Here is a 20,582-nt window from a genome sequence, read left to right as displayed (position 1 = left end):
TCTACCGAGGCTGTGCAATTCTACGCGCACTTTCTTGAGAGTAAGCCCCACTGAACTCAGTGGGGCTTACTTCCGAGTAGACGTGCCTAGGCGTGTGCAGATGGCCAGCCCTTGCAACTCCGGACGACCCGCCGCCAGCCTCCTTCTCGCGGCGAGCATCACAGCAGCCAGCCAGCCAGCCAGTCCGCGCGCTCTCATCGTTCCATCGGGGAAGGAGTGCCAGGCTTGGCGCCTCCCTCTAGTCGCTCTTGCCTGCTGTCTCTACGCCTCCGCGAAGGGAAAAGGAGGCGGAGGAGAAGCACTGCTTTCGCTTTGGCCGCCCGGGGAAAAGCGGCACAGCGCGCGGCCGGGTCCAGCGGGAAGGCGCCCCGGGGGGCTGGCTGGCGGCGGCGGCTGCAGGCCTGAGCCCCACCCCAGTCCCTCCTCCTGCATAACCTTCTCTGCCTGCCCCCCTTGTCCTCTTTCCCTCCATCCTTCTACCTGCCCAGGCTCCAGCTCCCTTCTGATCTTTCCCAGAGGGGTAGCCCTGATACCCTGTGGCTGCGAAGGCTGCAAACCCTCTTGTGGCACCCCAAGAACAGGTGCCAGGAGGGCCTTGGTTGTGGCTTCCTAAGTTCTCCCCCCCCCCACTTTTCTGGGGTGTTGAACCTCCTTTTTCTTCCATTCCCGTTCTTGGTTGTGTTGTTATCTATTTTTGCACAATCATGTTATTTTTGACTGGATTTTGTACCTATCCGCCTATCGAGTCCTTCCCAAGTGCCTAAGATAGGCAGCTATTTTTTGTTTTTTATTGTATTTTAATATTATTATATTTTTGTACAGTCATGTTGTTTTTAACTGGAATTTGTTTATATCCACCTCTTGAGTCCTTCCCAAGGGCCTAGGATAGGTAGCTATTTTTTGTCTTCCTGTTGTTACATTACCAATGTTGCTGGAGCGTATGTGCTGTTTTCCAGTAAGGCAGCCTTTTGTAATTGGCTGATGGTATCTGTGCTCATCGCATTATTATTATTATTAGCACCCTCACTCTCATCCTTAATGTAAAATCATATTTTTTTAACCCTTCTTACACTCTGTTGCAAAAATTGTAACGTCTTGTATTGCCTATGCAGTAGCAGGACTAAAGTGGGCTATGCTTGATCATTAGGAATCCAAGGCCTTGCAACTGATCTTGCATCCCAGTGGGATGCCACATTCTCTTTATATTCGCGTGCCCTATTTTCTAACCCTGGATTTTGTTGAGCATAGCCACAAATGGACATGATGAAAACAAGCTTTGGAGAACCTTGTTGTCTGCCTCCTGTTTTCCAAGAAGACCTTTGTGCTGGTGGTCCTGGCTTGGCTGAGTGCAAGGGTCCAACCATTTCATCTCCTCCCATACTGGCCTGTCCTCAACTGCGGTCAGTTACACCCATGAGTAGAGAAAGCAGTAGGATTCAGGTGGTATGTTCAATCATGTTCTTACACTCTCTTTGATTGTTTTTATATGTTTGCAAAGTTTGTGAAAGGATTGCAAAGCTAAGTATATTTGACATCAGGTATGTTTAGGCCTCTGGGCTGCTACATAGCAACAAAAAGTTGTACTGCCTTAATGCCGCAAGCTGCTTGTTTGTCTGGTGAGTGGCCTAAATACAGTAGCAAGAAATTTAAGATTTTTTCTTACTACCTGAAGACCTGCTCTTGGGTGTAGACCAGTAGCACTAAAGCCTAAGTAAATGTTGCATCCAAAAGTACCAAAACCAATCCTGACAGCCATTATTATTTTTAGAAGGCTACATACTCTAAAAAAGAACCAGGGTTCTTTGAAACCCATAAATTTGCATGTGTGTGTGTGTGCGCGCATGCGCGCGCGTACACGCGCTAAACCCTTTCCCCACCTGCAGCTTCTCTGCTGCAAATCGCTTTGTCTCTAATCAGCTTGTCTTTTAAAAGAAGCAAGTCAGCCTCTGGGATTTTGTCACATGTTTTTGTATGTAGTGTTTAGTTAGGTGCTAATAATCTATTATTTGTTTTTATTTTCACATTTTTACACTACACTTTCTCCAGGGAGCTCAGGGTGTTGTACAGTACATAGTTCCTTCCCTCCTTTTGTTCTCACAACAGTCTTGTGAGGCTGAGAGATAATAACTGGCCCAAGATCACCTGAAGGTAGCATACATATCTTCCTGTGCAAACGTACCTGAGAACTTAGTGGGATTTATTTCTGAATAGTTGTACATTGGATTATACAAGCTTTTGAGTTACTTGAAAACTAAAGCTCATGATTTATTAAAGGTTTTTTTCCGTGTTATAGTTGTAATATAATCTACTAGAGCATTCCCATTGTACTAATGTACAAGAGTGACGTGAAAAACTTTTGTGTTCTTGAGTGTGCTCATAATATGAATCTTCTGCTTATCCTAAGTAAATCTTTTCAAAATTTATTTTAAGGTAAGATTTGTCTCTAAACTCTTTCTTTCTGGTGTGTTTAAACATGGTGGCTTCCTTGGGAAGATGTGTGTTGTTTGAGCTAGATTCCGGAATTTTGCTAAATGCGTTGCTTCTTTGCAAGATGGATATCGATATAGGCATCTGCACACTTTGGCTTGCCTAGTGTGCAATTGCCTTGACTCTGCCCCTCTTCCAGTTTGGGAGAGAAGTGGTGTCTTGTTTTGGATGTCATGCTGACCTTTGGAATCATTTTGGTGTGATTGCAAAGTATGCTATAAAGGTAGGGACGACTCCCAGCCCCAATCTTCACAGCTCAGAAGGAGGTCAAGGATTTCCCAGTGTCATGCTAAGCTCTGGAGGCACTTGGAGCAATTGTGAAGCACAGCACATCTGTAGGGGTGATCCCTTGCCTTCTTCCAAGGCAAGACGGGCAAGGGCTCATCACATGGGGAATGGATGCTTGCCCTTGTAAGCATGATAAGTAGATTTGTATATCCTTACACATATATTATCCAGGCTATGGTAAGCTTCTCCTAAAAGTAGGACATGCAAGGTCATGTTTTCGCAGAGGTTAGGTAGTCTCAAACTTACAGGTATGTGAGTTACAGACAGCTGTGCTGGCACTTTCATGTAGGTGCAGTCCATCTGTTTTGGTGCTTTTGCACAGGTGCTCTTGCTGGGCTGGCAAGTGCCAGCTGTTTTGGCTTCCTTATGTTCCAATGTCCAGACAACCTCCAGAACAGAATCAGAATGTAATCTGGGGAAGTAGTATACTTAAAGGCCTGTGTGTAAAGGTTCTGTACAAATTAAACACTGAAATCTAGCTTAAAAGGCAGCTAAATGAAAAAGAGGGGTTAGTTTTTTCTTTCCCCATAGGCCTATTGCATAGATTTTGCTTTGAGGCTATTTGGTTAGAAAAAGTTTGGGAGTAATTAAAGTGCAAACTTGTTAAGGCTGGATAGTCTGCCGCTAATATTACCGGTTAAGAAGATGACATATTTTCATACCAATATAATAATGTTAGGTTAATGTGGTTTTGAAAATAAGAAATCTAATTTTAACTAGAGGATTCTGAAATATTGAATTTGTTTACTATTACTGATTATGAACTGTGATAGGTTTGGGACAGCAGTCTCTGGCTGATATAATCTGAATGCAAGAGGTTGGTGTGAAATTAAGTCAGTAATTCTTTGCATGTATTTTAGTTCTGAATGCAGCCTCTGATATATCAGGGTGGGAAGAAGCTTGTAATAAATAGCTTTGTGGGGCTAGAGAGGGAACAGAACTAGCATGACCCCTCTGTGTCATGTTCTAAGGCTGGAAGAGTGGGGCTTCTGCTCCTACTATCCCCATGGCTTTCCTGCTGGAGGGGGATTTTCTATTGTTTTTAGAAATGAATGACTTGGGAAGGTCAAGCTCTATCCTAGTCCAGGATGCTAAGATAATGGTTGTGATCAACCCTCTGCATTGTCAAAGTAACAAGAGGATAGGATAGGGCTGTTCTTGGGTGATCACAGACGGTCTGGCTGTTTCCAGGTTCACCTCTAACAATGGAGTGAAGCTGTGTGGAATGGAATTTATGTATTTTAAAGTATGTTTACCCTGCCTGTTTAATTTGACAAGACAGATTAGACTTGCCAAGTAAGCAGAAATCCAAACAGGAACTTTCATATGTTTCTAAAATTAATACTTATTAACTAATATAAAACAAGACTTTAGTAAATGACAAGAGTCATTGTTTAGCAAGAGAGTGTTTAGCACCTTTTGTTTTCTACTTGATGACGAATGTGATGACCATGGATATAATAAATGAATTGTTATGTTGGTAATGCAGGGAGAAAACAGCAGTAATGCTTATTGACTTATGCTGTACAATATATTCTTATTCATTGTAGTCTGTAATTCTGCCCATTTACAATGCTGAATGCTGGCTGGACGAATGCTTGAAATCTGTTCTGGAGCAAGACTTCGAAGGTTCCATTGAACTCTCTGTTTTTAATGATGCTAGTGCGGTATGTACACTTTTTGCAAATAATTGTTTAGTTAGGCGCAGTATTTGTCAGACTATGACCCGTGGGCCACAGCGCTTCCCATCATGAGCAGCACTTACCATTCTGCCTCACTACTACTAATCCATCCAGCTGTATTTACAGAGTAATGCTCTAGGCCAGGGGTCTCCAAACTTTTTGGCCAGAGGGCCACATCAAATATCTGGTGTGGTGTGGAGGGCCGAAAAAAAAAATTTAAACATAAAATTTAAATAAATTAGAGATGGAACTTAGATGAGTGAATAAATGAATGAATGGCCTCAACCTCTCTGACCCTCAGAACACACTGCAGTCACAATCAGAGCACAGTTCTGGTCATGTTCAGTTGAGTGGGCCAGAGACTTTCAGGGGACAAGAGGTTGGCTGCAGGCTGGAAAGAGGCTTGCTGCGGGCCGCATCTGGCCCCCGGGCTGGGGTTTGGAGACCTCTGCTCTAGACAGTTGCATCTGCCCGGAAATCCAGACACAAAGCCTGATGGGGCGATGCAACAGACACGACTGCCCAAAGCGTTCCACTGTACAGATCAGCTGAACAGATTAGTAGCAGTGCAGTGGAGTGCTAAGTGCTGCTTGAAACAAGGATGGTTTTCTTGTGGTGCAGCAGTCATGAGTTCAGACACCGCTGGTAAAGAACATAGGAAGCTGCCTTACCCTGAATCAAACTATTGGTGTGTCTAGTTTATTACTATTGATACTGATTGATTGTGGATTTCCAAAGTTTGACAGAGAAAAAAAATCCTGTCTGGAGATTGAACCTGGTACCTTCTGCATGCAAAATAGGGGCTCTACTACTGACCTATGTGTGATTATAACTTAACACAGCTATCAAAGTCTAGGAATGTATTGTTAACCTGTTTCTTAAAGTACTTACGTTTTAGATGTTAAAATCAAACTTAATTCTTGAGTGTCCCTTCTTTCCAGGACAATTCAATAAGTATCATAGAAAAATGGAAGATTTTGCTGGAAAAAGTGGGCATTCGGGTACACATTGGAGGACATCATTCATCTCAGCCAAGAGGAGGTAGGTACCTTTTAAAGAGCAGTGGCTAATAGAGTAACAAGACAATCTTGTTCTCAGCATAGCAACTTGCCCTGTAGTCAGATGGCATTTCAGTAATATCTTGTTTTCACTCCACCTTTATAAATGTCAAATGTGACTACTGTATTTTTGAGGTCACTGATGTTTGTCTTTATGTGGCAAGACAGAATTGGACATAGTCCTAATTTCATTATGTGAAAGTGTATTCCACTGAAAATTAATGGGGCTTCTGCTTAATGGGTCTAGAATCCCACAATAAATCATTCTTTGTTGGCAAAAGAAAATAGTTAAGATGATCTATATTTTACATTACTAGTAATTAATATGTTCTGTCCCTCTGCTTTCTAGTCAGTTTCAGTGTTTGTAGTTTGAGAGGTAAATGATGTATGATGAAGCTTGGTTTAAGCAACTAGAAGGTTGTGTGAACTGAGAAGTACAGTCTTTGCTGCAGACTGGAAAAAGGCCAGGTCTGTTGTGTGCTAGTCCCATAGGTTGAAAAAGTACAAATAAGGTTAAATTTGGGATCTGTGCCTAAATAAATAGCTTGGAATTGTTGTAATAGGCTGGTAAGTAATGGATTCAAGTTGAATTGCCAAGTGTGACCACTCTAGAATGAAGATCAGCTCAGTGGGCTGTGAACTGTAAATGTTTTGTATTGAGTTTTAAAGCTTGCTGTCCTTTTGTGTGAGATGGCAAAAGAACAGTCTGTTGGTTTTATAGGGACGAAGAAATATAAGACTTGAGGAAAAGAATAAAATGCATTTAGGAAATGCTTCATTTGTATTCTAAAATATATTTCCCATGCATTCTTATTTAGTAAGTATTTGTGTGCTTCCCTTTCAATAAGCATATATAGTCAGTTCTTATTATCCGCTAGGGTTAGGTTCCTGGAAAACCTAGTGCATTTGAATTAGCAGATACAGAATCATTGAACCAATGGGGGAAATGGGGTTAGGTTCCAGAGGACCCTCTTCACCATACACTCTATGAACCTGAATCATATCTTGAAGTCTATGGGGCTGGGTGATAGCAAGGGCTCATCAACATCTGATGCTTCCTCCTCTGTGCTGGCTATCCCTTGACTCATTGAAGCTTGCTGGTCCACCAACGAGGTCTCATAGTTCAGCAATGGGGAGGGGGTTGCTTCACCCTTCTCCACCTGTCTCTTGACTCCTTCCCTGGGCTTGTCCCAGCCCCAGAGCAGCTCTCAGGTGGCCTTCCAGAGACCTCTCATCATTGGTTTCTCATCATCACTAGGGTTGTGAAGGCTCAGCTGGAATCCCTAAAATGGTGAAGCAAGTCTGGAAGTGGACACAGATGTGTCTGACAGTTCTCCACGGAGCAATCCCAATGCCTGTTCGATGTGGAAAACTGAATCAATCCAGACAACTATCTGAAAAACGAGGAGTATAATTGGCTGGATATAATTACCGAAACCCTCTCCCCTCCTTACCATATACTGTATACGCTCTCTTCTTCTCCCGCCCTGTATGGCTCTGGCCCTTTTTCCTGCTCATGAGGAGGCCACTGTCACTTTTCTTCCAGAACCTCTCTTGTCCCACCTGTTTGCAGATAATGAGCACAGAGTCACAGTTAATGAGAGTAGATGGCAATTCCCCCCCTCACAGATAAGTGAATTCTCAGATAAGCGAATTTGCATATAAAGAGAACTGACTGTAAATATCTCATGTAAGGTAAACCTGGCATTACTTTTCATTCATCTCTGTAGTTGCATTCATCTCTGTAGTTGGTTCTTAATCATGCTTATTTTGAAGTTGCAGGTTAAAGGAAAAGGGAAGGAAACAAAATTTCAGTTTTACTGTTTACTTTTTGTAAGGGCTGAAGTACATATTTTGTATACAAATACTCCTGGTGGTCTCCTCTTTTTAGAAGATAGCCTAGGGAGGAGGGGATTTGAAGTGGAGAAGTAGTGAATGAAGGGTGGGTGTTTAACCCTTTTCCTCCATTCTGCTTTTCTGCTGCAATTCCCTTTTCCCAGCTGCTTCCCCTGTAAAGGTTTCTGAATATATGTATTGACCTTGCAAAGACCTTCCTTCCTTCCCTCTGTTTCCAAACTTCCCCCTTCTAGAACTCTTTTCTTTAGATCTGTAGGCTCCAAACTGCGGTCTGCGGATGGGATCCAGTTTACAGAAAAAGACATCCCCTAGTGGCACTTTCTATTCCATGCTGCAGTGTCTTATCTTTCCAGCTAATCTGCTCAGAAACTCATGCTGGGCAGTTGCTTCCACCCAGAAATTGGGGTGCAGAGCCTACTGGGGCAGTGGACACCAGAAGTGGTTGCTGAGCTTGTGTTTCTGAGCAAATCAACTGGAAAGATAAGATGCCTGGGCATGGAACAGAAGGCGCTATGCTAGGACACCTTTTTTTGAATGTGGTGGTCCACAGTTTGGAGACCGCTGCTTTAGATGGAGTTCTGCTACTTGTATTTGTGTGTACTGTGCAGTTCAGTCCTTGGCCTCATCTAGGGATGAATGGCTCAAGTCTTCATGTGATTACATGGGCAGCAGCCGTCATGCCAGAAGGCATCAGTCATTAGTGACCAAGCCACTCTCCTTTTGTTTCCTATTTCTGTGTCCATCACCCCAATTTTATGTTCTTAGCTTTTTGTTACTTGCTTCCATCATCGTGGCATCTCTTATTCTTTCTATCCAAATCTAGTTTCGATTTGCTACATCCTTCCCTTTCTTTGTTCCAGTGTTTCTCAGTGGGTCAGGGTCATGAGCCAATTTCAGGTGGGTCCCCATTCATTACAATATTTTATTTTTAGCATATTAGGTTTAGCATATTAGCATATTAGCATATTTAGCATACTATGACGATACTACCATAGTATGTGACTGCATTTGGGAAAATGTGACAGACCTGTACTTTTAACAAGCTACTATGTATATTCTTTTAACAATGATAGTCAGTGGAACTTACTCCTGGTAAGTGTGGGTAGGATTGCAGCCTAGGATTGCTAAAAATTTCCTGCTTGATGATGTCATTTCCGGTCATGACGTCACTTCCAGTGGTCCTGACAGATTCTCATTCTAAAAAGTGGGTCCTGGTGCTAAATGTGTGAGAACCACTGCTTTATTCCCTCTGGAATTGCTGCTCTTTTGTCCAGAAAGCAGTCACGGTCCATGATCTCCTGTTCCCTTTACCTCTCATTCAATGTCCTCATTGAAAATGAGCTCTCTCCCACTCTGACACTGCCACTATTGCTGCTGTCTCCTTGGAGGGCTCTCCTGCTCCTATACAACTCTCCCTGAAGGTTATGGTAATGGTGTTGACTGCCTTCTCTCCAAGTCAAGCCAGTTTTAGACCCTGCCCACCCACACCCATCATGCCTTTGGAAGTTCACTGTTTGTGGCTTTACTCCTTTCTGTCTTGTATTGCTGTTACATGTCGCTTGCCTGGCCCCAGTAGTCTGTTCTTGGCCTCCACATCAGTGGTATCTCTGAGTACGCTTCACCCATTCTCTTATGGGAAAATATAAAGGACTACATATGGAAGCAGCACTGCAGTTGGGGCCAAACCTATCCACCACTTTTGACACTAGGAACCTGGCTGTCACCAGCAGGGATCCCATGATAGGGGGAGGTGGTGATCCTCTTGAAGGCAGCTTCAGAATTACACAGAAAGAAAAATATATATCTCATATTCCTTCTGTACCCCCCAAAAGTAATCTGTTTCTTTCCCTTTTCCTCAATTCAATGTGGAGTACTCACCCCCTAGCCCCAGGGAAAAAAAAGTATTTTAGAGAGTAGCTTTCTTTGTTCCCATTTTGGTGTTTGACTTGAGGACCAAATAGTTGGGTAGACTTGGAAAAGGAGACCTGGTCTAATATCTCTTTTTGCCTGAGGTAGTGAAAAGGTGAGAAACGGGTTTGGGAAAAGTTTTTATAACTGGGGGAACTTTCCAACCTTTCTTAGTATATAAAATATGATGGATCTGTAGCTACTCATAAATAAGTGCCCTTTAACTAGTTACAAATACAACATTGACAGGTGGTGATCTACATTTCAGTATTTTGGAGCTTCCCAGAGGCGATAGACTGTTGTGGTAATTAGGATGCTGGACAAGATGGGCCTTTAACCTAATGCAGCCAAGCTCTTATGTTCAGAGGGGTTTGCTTCTTTCCAATCTGTGTAGTATGACTTATCTACTCAGTGGCATCACTAGGATTCACGTCACCTGGTGCGGGAGGCCTGTGCATCACCCCATGTAGTGGGTGGGGCAGTGCCCCAGGTGGGCATGGTGATGTACCATCGCCCTGCCCCCACTGATCTTTTGGCTGTACCTTTTGTTAGAACACAGATATCTCAATGTGGTATGTTTCATTGCATTCTGCATGAAATTACTCATTGTTTGATATATAACATGATGGTCATATTTTAGAATGACAATCTGTCCAGGACCCATTGGAAGTGATGTCATGGCCAGAAGTGACATAATCAAGCAAATTAAAATAAATTATTATAAATAATTAAATTAAAATAAAATAATTAAATAAGGGGGAGCCAGTCCTGTTCCACCAAGTGATTCTACTCTGAAGTTAGTCCCATAGTGGTCAATGGGGCTTACTCTCAGAAAAGTGTGGGTAGGATTGCAGCCTGTGAGCCCAATCCTATGCATGTCTACTCTGAAGTAAGTCCCATAGTGGTCAATGGAGCTTACTCTGTAGTCTGCCTGCAATAACAACCCCCCCAAAAAGAATCAGTGAGCTCTTCAGCCCTCCCAGTGCCCAGTTTAAAGTTCTTCTATTTCAGACACATCAGACCCACCTGGCTTCACAAGTGCAAAATAAAAAACTTTCCCTTTACCATTCAAGCCTCTTTTTTGTTCTTTTTTTTGGGGTGCTGCCGTCTGTTGCACTCCAACTCCATTGGATCAGGACCCTTCTGGTGTCCTCACATTCCCCTTTGCCTGGCCTGACCACCAGCCAAGGCACGTCTGCCTATTCGCGAGTATACGCGACTGTGAGGCTGCTTTGCTTTCCATAAGGCTCCATAGACTGGGAGGGAGGCAGCTGGGAGGGAGGAACCTCCTTCTCCTTTGTTTTTGGGGGGCTGCACTCATTGGATGAGGACCATTCTGATGTCCTTGGAGCCTCTCAGCCTGCCTTGACTAAGGCAAGTCTGCCTACTTGCGAGTAAACGCTGCCACGTGGCTTTGTTTCAGACTCAGACCTGCAGCTGGGAGGGGGGAGCTTCTCGGGTGTTTTTTTTGGGCTGCATTCATTGGATCTGGATCATTGTGGTGTCGTTGGAAGCCTTCCCTTTCCGATGGACTATGGCAAGTATGCCTACTTGCGAGTAAACACGCAATAAGGCTCACTTTCACTTTCCATAGGAAAGTGCTCCATGCATTTTTTCCTTCTGGTTTTTTGGCCATACCTCTGAAGGAAAAGAGCTATTTCAATTCCATTTTTTGCATTGCACTCCGCTGGCTATTCCACATCCAACGGTGTATGGCATGATGCGGTAGCTCCTAACCCCGTGATGTTTGCGCGTCCTCCCCCAGGGCGCAACACCCCCCCCAGCGCGTCACCTGGTGCAGCCCGCACCCCCTAGTGATGCCAGTGTGTCTACTTCTGGTCTTTTGGCCCAGCTCCAAACGTGTTCTGTTGAAAGTAAATGAATGATATATTTATTATTTCATTTCTTCCTTGCCTTCTCCCTTGCTTAAATACCAAGGCATTATTTTGCTTTCTTTCTATGTAGATTATCTGTTACACTTGAAGGGGGCCTTTTGTTTGACTGTAATTTATCTTTGAATTTGCAAATAATTTCCTAAGTTTACAATGAACTATGAAGGTACAAATCTGCACATTTTTTCAGTTAGTTTGACACGAGATGGAAAAAAGCTACGTTTTGCTAAAATTGTATATCTTTTGAAAAGCAGGTTGCTATGCAGTTACAATTTTTTCACCTAAGAGCAGCTCATTTGTATTTGCATTTGGGGAGCCAATTTAGTTAGAAATTTTTGTGACCCCTTTGTTCTTAGTGATTTACTTTGCTGTGGTTAGGAGTAGTTAAAACTTGTAGGGAGTACTTCCTTTGAAAGGAGCAGCTCCAATAACGAAACAATGTGACAGTCTTCACGTCTTGGACTGTTTACACTGGATTAAGATTCATTTCTGAGTCTTTTCTGTCATGGAAAAGGAAAAAGGAAAACAAAAGGGAAAAACTCTCACAAAAGAAAGGGTCAGTGGCTTTGAAGAAACTACCACAAGACTACTTCTTTCCAAGAGTGAGGAATGTTAATATCTCACGGGGTCTTAGGTTTTTACTCCTGTGACCATGGTAACAAGCTCTTTTCACTAAGTAAGCAGGCCTTATGAAATGCAAAGCCTTGGCACAAACATTTGACTCTCATCAGTATGGCAATATTGGAGTGAATTCTTTGCTTATGCCAAACACGGGATTCATTGCATGAGACTGATTTTTAGTATCCAGTTTCAATACAAAATAAAATTGTTTTGGAATCCTATTCTTGTGTCTATCAATAAGGCACTGTTGTTACAAGCAGTTCATAACTAAAACTTGAGGTGCCATATGTTTAATCTAAGCACTTTTCAAAAACACTGTTGGAACTTAGAACAAATAAAGCTATTTCTTCTCTGTCCCTTTCTTCTCTCCATGACGTGAATTGACCTGAAACTGGAATGATCTAAAAGCATGGGGTAGCACCCAGAGTTTCTCTTTCTCTGGAGTAAGAAACTGAATGCTGACCATGTTGCTAATCCCTAAACCCTCATCTTGATTGATGTGTGCATATCATGACTTTCTCTGACTTCCATGTGTCAGAAATACTGACCAAGGTGGTAGTTATCTGTTGTGGCAGGTGATTTAAAAAGAGAGTGAAATTTAAATTTATCACTATGTCACCTCTTTATTTTCCCTTTAATTTATGAGTTGTAGTAGTGATGCAGGACTGATTTCATAGCATATGGTAGAGCCCTTAATTCCTGCATAATTTTGCCTCACCACATGCAAGCAAATGATATGTAGAGGTGCAGAGGCAGAGATGGACAGTTACTATTGTACAACTTGTCCTGCTGGAGCAGTTACTACTCTGTGGTGGGATTAGTTGTGTTGTTCAACTGTGGTCTGTTCATTTTCTTCCTTGGAAGATAATTGCTCAAAACTATGGATTCTTTCAGTAAGCATGTTCAGACTTGCTTAATCAGCTAAGGATGTGGTAATGTATTTCTGAGTTTGCCAAAAATTCAAATTTAGTTGTGACAAGCACTGAATTGTTCAAATGGTTTAGAAATTAGTGTGTGATGTCCAAGGACATGGGCGCATGATGTCTGTATGTAATGTTCAAGTACATAGATGCTTGAAAAGGAAAGGCTAGAACTGAGTCACTTTTTAATGTACTTTTGGATACCTGGCAATACTTTGTTGACAGGAGAATAGCTACCAGGTGGAACATACCAGATCAAAATTCACAATCTCCAAAAATGTAATTGGCATAAATGAAATTATACTTTTTACCTTGTGTTTTTGTGTCTTTATATTCAGTGCTCTTATTTTAAGGTAATAATAATGTTTGTAGGAGGTATCCTGAAACTGAGAGGTCAACCTGAGATAGAAGAGTCCTGACTATTGAATTAAAGTAATCTTGAGACATTCCCTCCCTTCCCCACCTCTACAATGGGACCAAAATGGTAGCCTGTAAGTGGTGCCCATATGTTTGGAGTTGAACCAGGTTTATGCCCCTGAAGGACTGATAATCTAGTTTATCGAACTTTCACAATAAACTGGTTTTATGAGGTATTGTCTTCTAGACCTTTCGATGCTAAGGGCAAAAGAGGATCTTTCACATAATTTGTCTTCTTTCTCTTGAATCTTCTCACTTTTTGCCTTTCTCTTTTGGGGGCCTAGTTAGACATGTCCTATTTATTACACAACTGCATGGGGGGAGGTTTTTAGGGGTAGAACCTGTGAAATGGAGCAAAATTGTGATAATGGAATGAGGCTCTAGTAGTTTTCCCTCTGTTACAGTTTTGAACCCGATTGTGCTTCTCCTGTACTATCTTAAAATGGGGGGAAAACCTTCCACTAAAATCCAATTGGTAGTTTTTGTGTGTGTAAAAATCACACATCTGTGGGGGCACATTGTACTCAAAATTAGTAGGAGCAAAGTACTGAAGCTCCTGTACTCCTGCCATGGTTTTGCTCCATTTTATGGCCTCCCTCATTTACTTACTTACTTGCCCCCATTTCGTGCCCCTCCCTGTAGGACAGCCCCTGCTGTTAAGTTGCGCAATTGAGTTCATGTCTGTTTTAGTTATCAGCCTCTTGTTTCTCTACCTACTGAATGCTACTCATGTCTTCCTCCCTCTTTTCAGTACATCTTGGAAGAGAGAAAAGACTCAGGGAGACGTATTAATCACATCATGAGGCCCTGCCCTTTTAAAGAAAACGTGAATAGCAGTGAATAGAAGCCCAAATCCAGATTGGTACTGCTGCAGGGGGAGGGAAGTTTTTGCAGTATCTTTTGCTTGTGTGGTTCTGGTGCAGCATGGGAGCACACACATGACTGCTGTGCTAGGCAGGAGGTCTGGCTCAGTTGGTAGAGCTGCTGCCTTGTATGCCTGAAGATCTGAGGCTGCCGGTTCAAAACAACTGGAAGTACCCAAGAACTGACGACACGCTGATATACTGATGAGCTGACCCTAAGTGGCAGAGAGGAGTTGCTGTCAAGTGGAGCGTGGGAGGTGAAGGGCCAGAGAGAGGCCAGACTGGGAAGGAATCCAGCTGGAAGAAGGAGTTCTATCAAAGACTAGAACTTGTATTGGCAACCTTCAGTCTCGAAAGACTATGGTATCGCGCTCTGAAAGGTGGTTCTGGCACAGCGTCTAGTGTGGCTGAAAAGGCCAATCCGGGAGTGACAATCCCTTCCACACCGGGAGCAAGTGCAGTCTGTCCCTGGTCTGTCTCCCTGGCTATGGGCCTTCCTTCTTTGCCTCTTAGCCTCAGACTGTTGGCAAAGTGTCTCTTCAAACTGGGAAAGGCCATGCTGCACAGCCTGCCTCCAAGTGGGCCGCTCAGAGGCCAGGGTTTCCCACTTGTTGAGGTCCATCCCTAAGGCCTTCAGATCCCTCTTGCAGATGTCCTTGTATCGCAGCTGTGGTCTACCTGTAGGGCGCTTTCCTTGCACGAGTTCTCCATAGAGGAGATCCTTTGGGATCCGGCCATCATCCATTCTCACAACATGACCAAGCCAACGCAGGCGTCTCTGTTTCAGCAGTGAATACATGCTAGGGATTCCAGCACATTCCAGGACTGTGTTGTTTGGAACTTTGTCCTGCCAGGTGATGCCGAGAATGCGTCGGAGGCAGCGCATGTGGAAAGCGCTCAGTTTCCTCTCCTGTTGTGAGCGAAGAGTCCATGACTCGCTGCAGTACAGAAGTGTACTCAGGACGCAAGCTCTGTAGACCTGGATCTTGGTATGTTCCGTCAGCTTCTTGTTGGACCAGACTCTCTTTGTGAGTCTGGAAAACGTGGTAGCTGCTTTACCGATGCGCTTGTTTAGCTCGGTATCGAGAGAATGAGTGTCGGAGATCGTTGAGCCAAGGTACACAAAGTCATGGACAACCTCCAGTTCATGCTCAGAGATTGTAATGCAGGGAGGTGAGTCCACATCCTGAACCATGACCTGTGTTTTCTTCAGGCTGATTGTCAGTCCAAAATCTTGGCAGGCCTTGCTAAAACGATCCATGAGCTGCTGGAGATCTTTGGCAGAGTGGGTAGTGACAGCTGCATCGTCGGCAAAGAGGAAGTCACGCAGACATTTCAGCTGGACTTTGGATTTTGCTCTCAGTCTGGAGAGGTTGAAGAGCTTTCCGTCTGATCTGGTCCGGAGATAGATGCCTTCTGTTGCAGTTCCAAAGGCCTGCTTCAGCAGGACAGCGAAGAAAATCCCAAACAAGGTTGGTGCAAGAACACAGCCCTGCTTCACTCCGCTTCGGATGTCAAAAGGGTCTGATGTGGAGCCATCGAAGACAACAGTGCCCTTCATGTCCTTGTGGAAAGATGATGATGATGCTGAGGAGCCTGGGTGGACATCCAATCTTGGGGAGAATCTTGAAGAGGCTAGAACTATTCAATTGTAAAAATCCCTACTGGGGTTTAGAACAGCCTGCCTATGTAAACCGCCTTGGATTAAAGTCTGAGGAGAAATCTGACAACCAAAGAAAGGCGGTATATAAATACCTGTATAAATAGTGGGAAATACGTTTTGTTCATTGAGTGCTAAGTTACAATTCACTGTATAGCCTGTCCCCAAGCTCCATTTTATCTTCACAATAGCCCTGCAATCTATGCTGCACAGAGAGATCGTGATATTGCAGCTTGTAGCAGCCAACAAAATATTGTCATGGAACTTGGATTCCAGGCCTGGTGTATGGCTCAGATCTCTGTGAATGCTTATTTGCAGGAGGGGCTGTACTTAGCAGGAGACCATGTGCTTTGTAGAGGACATTCAACTTCAATTCCCAGCATCTCCACATAGGTCAGTGAGAAAATCCTACCTGAAACCCTGGAGAGCCAGTGGCAGTCAGCATGAACAGTACTGAACTGTAAGGATGAAGGGGCTGACTCCATATAAGGAAGCTGCATATGTTTTCCTAATGAGGGCTGTACTTATACAGGCAAACCAAAAACCTTAATATTGGAAATGAAGCATCTTCAGTTTGTGTGCGCATGCAAACTTTCTGTTCACACTTAGTGTTGTTGAGCAGAGAAAATTAAAATTGGAATGGTAGTTGTGTGATATTGTTCCTTTCCTTTTCCAACAGTGGGCTTTGCCAAAAATTGTGCAGTAGATCAGAGCTCAGGGACCTACCTGTGCTTCCTGGATTCTGTAAGTTGAACATTTTTTTTTTAATTTTTATTTTGTGAAATAAACTTTTAAGTTTGGTAATGTGACTCTTAAATGTTAAATGTGTGTGTCTTCCTGTTCTTTGACCAATGATGTGGAACAGATGTGAGTGGGGTATTGTGTTTCTAGAAGCACCAAACATGTGGAACATGATGATCCTTATTTAAAAGATCCTAACCCAGGGTGTGCTGATATGCAAGGTATTTTCTTAGTTGATCTTTTCTGAGCTTGTATTTCTGATTTCATACCCTTTCTGGGAGGAACTTTTCATTTTTCACAAGGACAAAGTAGTTTTGATGACAGATCCCTCTGTCTATTCTGTAGATGAGTTCTTGATTACATGTGGCTGAAGTGATAGCACTGCCCTCTTGTCCTAAGCAAAGATGTTCTAAAGAGAAATGATGAGGCACGGTTGATAATTAAGTATAAATGTAATAATGCATACGAGATTTCATAAGTAGGATGGCATTTTAAATCTTTCTGACAAGGGGAAAAGGTTTCTATGGTCATTTTAGGCAAATGGATAAAGGCAAGCATTTTCCCTACCCTTTGGTCACATAATTTTCTGTTTCCTTTGAGCGTGGCAATTTTCTCCAATTGCAAAGTGGTTGTTCTGTAGCCTTCAGTCCTGCTCTCCATTGCTAGTCATCTGTGAGGCACCTAATATGGTTTAAGTATACTTCTTTATCTTCTACTGCAGACTAAATTTGTTGCCTCTCATGGTGCCTTTGGAAATAAGTCCTCCCAACAGGTGGTGCCTAGTAAATTTAGAGCACAATCCTAACCCCTTATGTCAGTGCTTTCCAGCACTGACATAACGGCAATGCAGCTCTTAGGTAAGGGAACAAACATTCCCTTACTTTGAGGAGGCCTCATAAGACCATAAGAACAGCCCCACTGGATCAGGCCATAGGCCCATCTAGTCCAGCTTCCTGTATCTCACAGCAGCCTACCAAATGCCCCAGGGAGCACACCTGATAACAAGAGACCTGCATCCTGGTGCCCTTGCAGCTGACATAGCCTATTTCTAAAATCAGAAGGTTGCACATACATGTCATGGCTTGTAACCCATAATGGATTTTTCCTCCAGAAACTTGTCCAATCCCCGTTTAAAGGCATCCAGGCCAGATGCCGTCACCACATCCTGTGGCAAGGAGTTCCATAGACCAACCATATGCTGAGTAAAGAAATATTTTCTTTTGTCTTTCCTAACTCTTCCAACACTCAATTTTAGTGGATGTCCCCTGGTTCTGGTGTTATGTGAGAGTGTAAAGAGCATCTCTCTATGCACTTTATCCTTCCCATGCATAATTTTGTATGTCTCAGTCATGTCCCCCCTCAGGCGTCTCTTTTCTAGGCTGAAGAGGCCCAAATGCCATAGCCTTCCCTCATAAGGAAGGTGCCCCAACCCAGTAAGCATCTTGGTTGCCCTCTTTTGCACCTTTTCCATTTCCACTATATCCTTTTTGAGATGCGGCCTCCCTGAGTGACACCCAACTGCAGGATGCAGCACACGTCCCATTGGCACTGCTGTGCCAGTGCTGGTAAGCACTGATATAAGGAATTAGGATTGCACTCTTAGTTGAAGATAACCCATCTGGGATGGTTTCTATTGCTGTTAAACATTCCATTTCAGGATACAGAAAGGAATGTTGGATGTACTGTGAAAGTTCATTCTCTTCCATGGGTGGAGTGTATTGTGACTCACTTTGGGGCCAACTGCCTCTTTGTATTGGAATAGGTTTTTTGGTGAGATGTCTCCATCACTTACAGCAGTGTTCTTCAATCTGTGGGTTGTGACCCCAAGGGAGTTGTGAAGCCTTATCTGAGGAGTTCAGTTCAGTTCAGTTCAGTTCAGTAAGACCTTTATTGGCATAAAAAACAGAGAAAAACAAAACAAAAATATACAAAGGCAACACAACATAAGCATCAGTCCTTTCCTCACACACTGCCCAGAGTTCTGCCTGGCTATTACCCCAGATAAAAAGGAAGCAACCTTATCCAGGGACTCAGATGTGGAAAGGAGAGACTGGAACATGTTTGAATCCTCCCAGCCCTGCATCCTAGCTAACAATGGGCCTAGATATTTCTTGTGTGAAGCATCATGCAATGGGCAGTAGAAAAAGGTATGTATTACATTCTCAATACAATCCCTACCACACGTGCATTTCCTCTCCGAGTAGGGAATACCACTGAACCTGCCCGTTAACAAGGCCAATGGAAGAGCGTTACATCTTGCAAGTGTGAAAGCTCTCCGAGCCTGTGGGCAGTGCAGATGATAAAAGGAGGCCGGTTTCCCAAAAGTGACCAGTAATCTGAGGAGTTGAAGCGCCCTTTCATAGCCTGCCTCTGATAGGAACAAAATGGCTCACACTTTGCTCTAAATTAATTTACACAATTATCCATGACAGGTTCTGGAGGGGGGCAGTGGGATAGGTGGTGGGTCCACAGTCTCATGCTTTATGAGTCAAAAAGGTTGAAGACCACTGACTTGCAGCACATTTCCAGATATGTTTACTCAGATTGTCCAACATGGATCCTTTATTTCATGAGGATCATAGAAGTGCGTCAGCTTGTTCTGTTCAAATATATCTAATTCAATGATGGAGAAAGTGAAGAAATTAATGTTGAGCGTTTGTGTAGATATGGTAATGAACCAGGCAACTACATAAATTATCTAGTTAATGCAATGTAATAAAAAGGCATTCCCTAATTCGTCTGTCTGTTCCCATTTCAGAAGCTCTGCTGAATGGGTGTAGCTTGTCTGCTGCAAGGATATTCTCTGTTCATTTCAGCAGTGCATTCATTTGCACATGAGATCTACTCCCTACTTTAAAATGAATAGGGAAGTCTGTACATGTTTGAGATCTGAATATGTATTTGCATTTCCACAGATTTTTGGATTTGGAGAGTTTGTTTATCAATGTACATCTGTTTCAGTTCTTACACAGCTGTTCTCATTACTATATTTAAAATGCCTGCACCTTTACAACAACTATTTACATTTTCCTTCCTTTTCTTCCCTGGAAATGTTCCAACATGCAACACTCCAGAAAAATAGAGGTGGAATAGTTGTTTGTGTCCAAAGTACTCAGATGGATGCATATTTCCAGCACAGACACCATCTATTTTGGCATATGTATAAGTGTATTGCTGTTCAAACCCTTTTGAAATTATTCCCAATAAAATATTTATAATTTGCAACACAACTCAGTCTGGAGAAATGTTCATTAGGTAGGGGGTGTGTCACCTTCCCCCCACCCCCACCCTCCACTTCTCTTTGCATGTTTGTCTAGTGGAAGAGTTTGGAAATACCAGAATGTTTAAGAGAGTTGTTTTGTGAAGTAATTTGAACATCTGTTAATAAACAAATGTGTGTTATGTCCCTTCTTTCTGTGTTTAATGGTGTTGATTCAATACAGAGGGAAAAAAGAAATTCCTGAAATTGATATGCATCTAGGAATTACTTGGGTTCTTGTTGGAAACTGTTTTTCGATGCTGTGTTTTTTACTGTTGAAAAACAGATGTTACCAGCTGTGTGACTTAGAATTGTCTGTGTTTGCTCCCATATACCTCTTTTCATCTTGGTTTTAGTTCATCAATTCAGGATCAAGTTATTCAGAAAATAAAATTGGTGCCAGCCATGTGGAGTGTGCTCAAATATTATCAAGAAACTGACCTTCAGGAAATATAGTTATACCTGCATGCTAAAGTTTGTCATAGACCAAAAAATAAAGTCAAGTTCAGTATTTCTTCTATTTGTCAAAAATGTAAGAAGGAACTGTGTGTCATTCATTTTGAGGATGTAGTAGGCATTTACTCACTTTGGATTGCATGCTACTAAATTGTTCTTGCCTGACTTGCGTGAGTTGCTAGCAGTCAAGATTTGTCTGGGTAAAGAAGCAGTAAAATAATATATCTGCAACTTCCAGAAGTGGCAATACAGTACTACATATACGTATGCTGTTCTAGCACTTCTTTTCTTTTCCTTTAGTAAAATGATGGTGGCAAGGTGGCTTGTGTTTCCCACTGGGTTGTTACCTTTGCAGTTCTGTTTTCTTGGTGCAGTAATAAGCCTTACTTCCCTGGGGGCTGGGGGATAAGAATAGGCCCTCAGTTTGTCTGTACTTGTCGTAAGAGGCGACTAAACAGCCACCGGGTAGATGG

General features: G+C 42.9%; 1 protein-coding gene across 2 annotated transcripts in view; it reads left to right on the top strand.

Annotated features, from left to right (window-relative positions):
* The first annotated feature begins 282 nt into the window (after window positions 1-282).
* Window positions 283-20,582, top strand: part of B3GNTL1 (UDP-GlcNAc:betaGal beta-1,3-N-acetylglucosaminyltransferase like 1) — a 228,675-nt gene continuing 208,375 nt past the window's right edge. For both annotated transcript variants that reach the window (XM_066618586.1, XM_066618585.1), the window contains exons 1-4: window positions 283-1,443; window positions 4,326-4,442; window positions 5,399-5,498; window positions 16,333-16,397. In XM_066618586.1, coding sequence (XP_066474683.1) covers window positions 1,255-1,443; window positions 4,326-4,442; window positions 5,399-5,498; window positions 16,333-16,397 — 471 coding nt within the window. In that variant the 5' untranslated portion in view covers window positions 283-1,254. The remainder of the gene's footprint in view (window positions 1,444-4,325; window positions 4,443-5,398; window positions 5,499-16,332; window positions 16,398-20,582) is intronic.

Source organism: Tiliqua scincoides, chromosome 2 (genome assembly GCF_035046505.1).
Source record: "Tiliqua scincoides isolate rTilSci1 chromosome 2, rTilSci1.hap2, whole genome shotgun sequence".
Taxonomy (NCBI): domain Eukaryota; kingdom Metazoa; phylum Chordata; class Lepidosauria; order Squamata; family Scincidae; genus Tiliqua; species Tiliqua scincoides.
The sequence above is the reverse complement of the archived record's forward strand: the minus strand, read 5'-3'. Positions and strand labels throughout refer to the sequence as shown.